This window comes from Myotis brandtii, unplaced genomic scaffold (assembly GCF_000412655.1).
Source record: "Myotis brandtii unplaced genomic scaffold, ASM41265v1 scaffold59, whole genome shotgun sequence".
Lineage (NCBI taxonomy): Eukaryota > Metazoa > Chordata > Mammalia > Chiroptera > Vespertilionidae > Myotis > Myotis brandtii.
Genome location: NW_005370223.1, coordinates 4410680 through 4411239, shown reverse-complemented (window position 1 = coordinate 4411239; position 560 = coordinate 4410680). Strand labels below are relative to the sequence as shown.

Sequence of the window (560 nt, the reverse complement as noted above, 5' to 3'; positions counted from 1 at the left end):
GTGGTGGTGGTGGTGGAGGGGGAGGTGGTGGTGGAGGTGGAGGTGGAGGTGGAGGTGGTGGTGGTGGTGGTGGTTGGTGGAGGGATTGAGCAAAAAACAGAAATCATGGACATGAACAATATGTGGTGATTGCAGGGGGAAAGGGGTAGAGATGGAAGAGGATTTGGAGGGGCTAAATAAATGGTGATGGGAAAAATAAACTTTGCAAAAAAATAGCTATAGAGGTTTCAGCCTCCTGGTTTCATAAAAGTGGGAGTTTGAAAGAACATTTTTATTATAGTGGGAAGCATAGTCGGTGATAGTGAGGGAGGAAATCCTCTAGTGATCAAAACAAATTCTAGGTATATGTGCAGAGCTATGCTGTATTCTTTCCCTTTTTAAAAACTTGCTCATTTTTCACTTTGTTCATTATTTTACCACCTTTTAGAAAGAAGAATCCAGTTTAGTACCACCTCCTACATCTCCCAAGAAACCATCTACAGCAAGCCAAAAACCCAGGAAAGGCGAGACTCAGCGTTCCATTTCTCCTAAGGACAGCGTGACTGAGAAAGGGTAGGTGC

General features: G+C 43.9%; 1 protein-coding gene across 1 annotated transcript in view; it reads left to right on the top strand.

Annotated features, from left to right (window-relative positions):
• Window positions 1-560, top strand: part of RGS22 (regulator of G-protein signaling 22) — a 104452-nt gene that overhangs the window by 44828 nt on the left and 59064 nt on the right. The window contains exon 10 of the mRNA XM_014550218.1: window positions 428-552. Coding sequence (XP_014405704.1) covers window positions 428-552 — 125 coding nt within the window. The remainder of the gene's footprint in view (window positions 1-427; window positions 553-560) is intronic.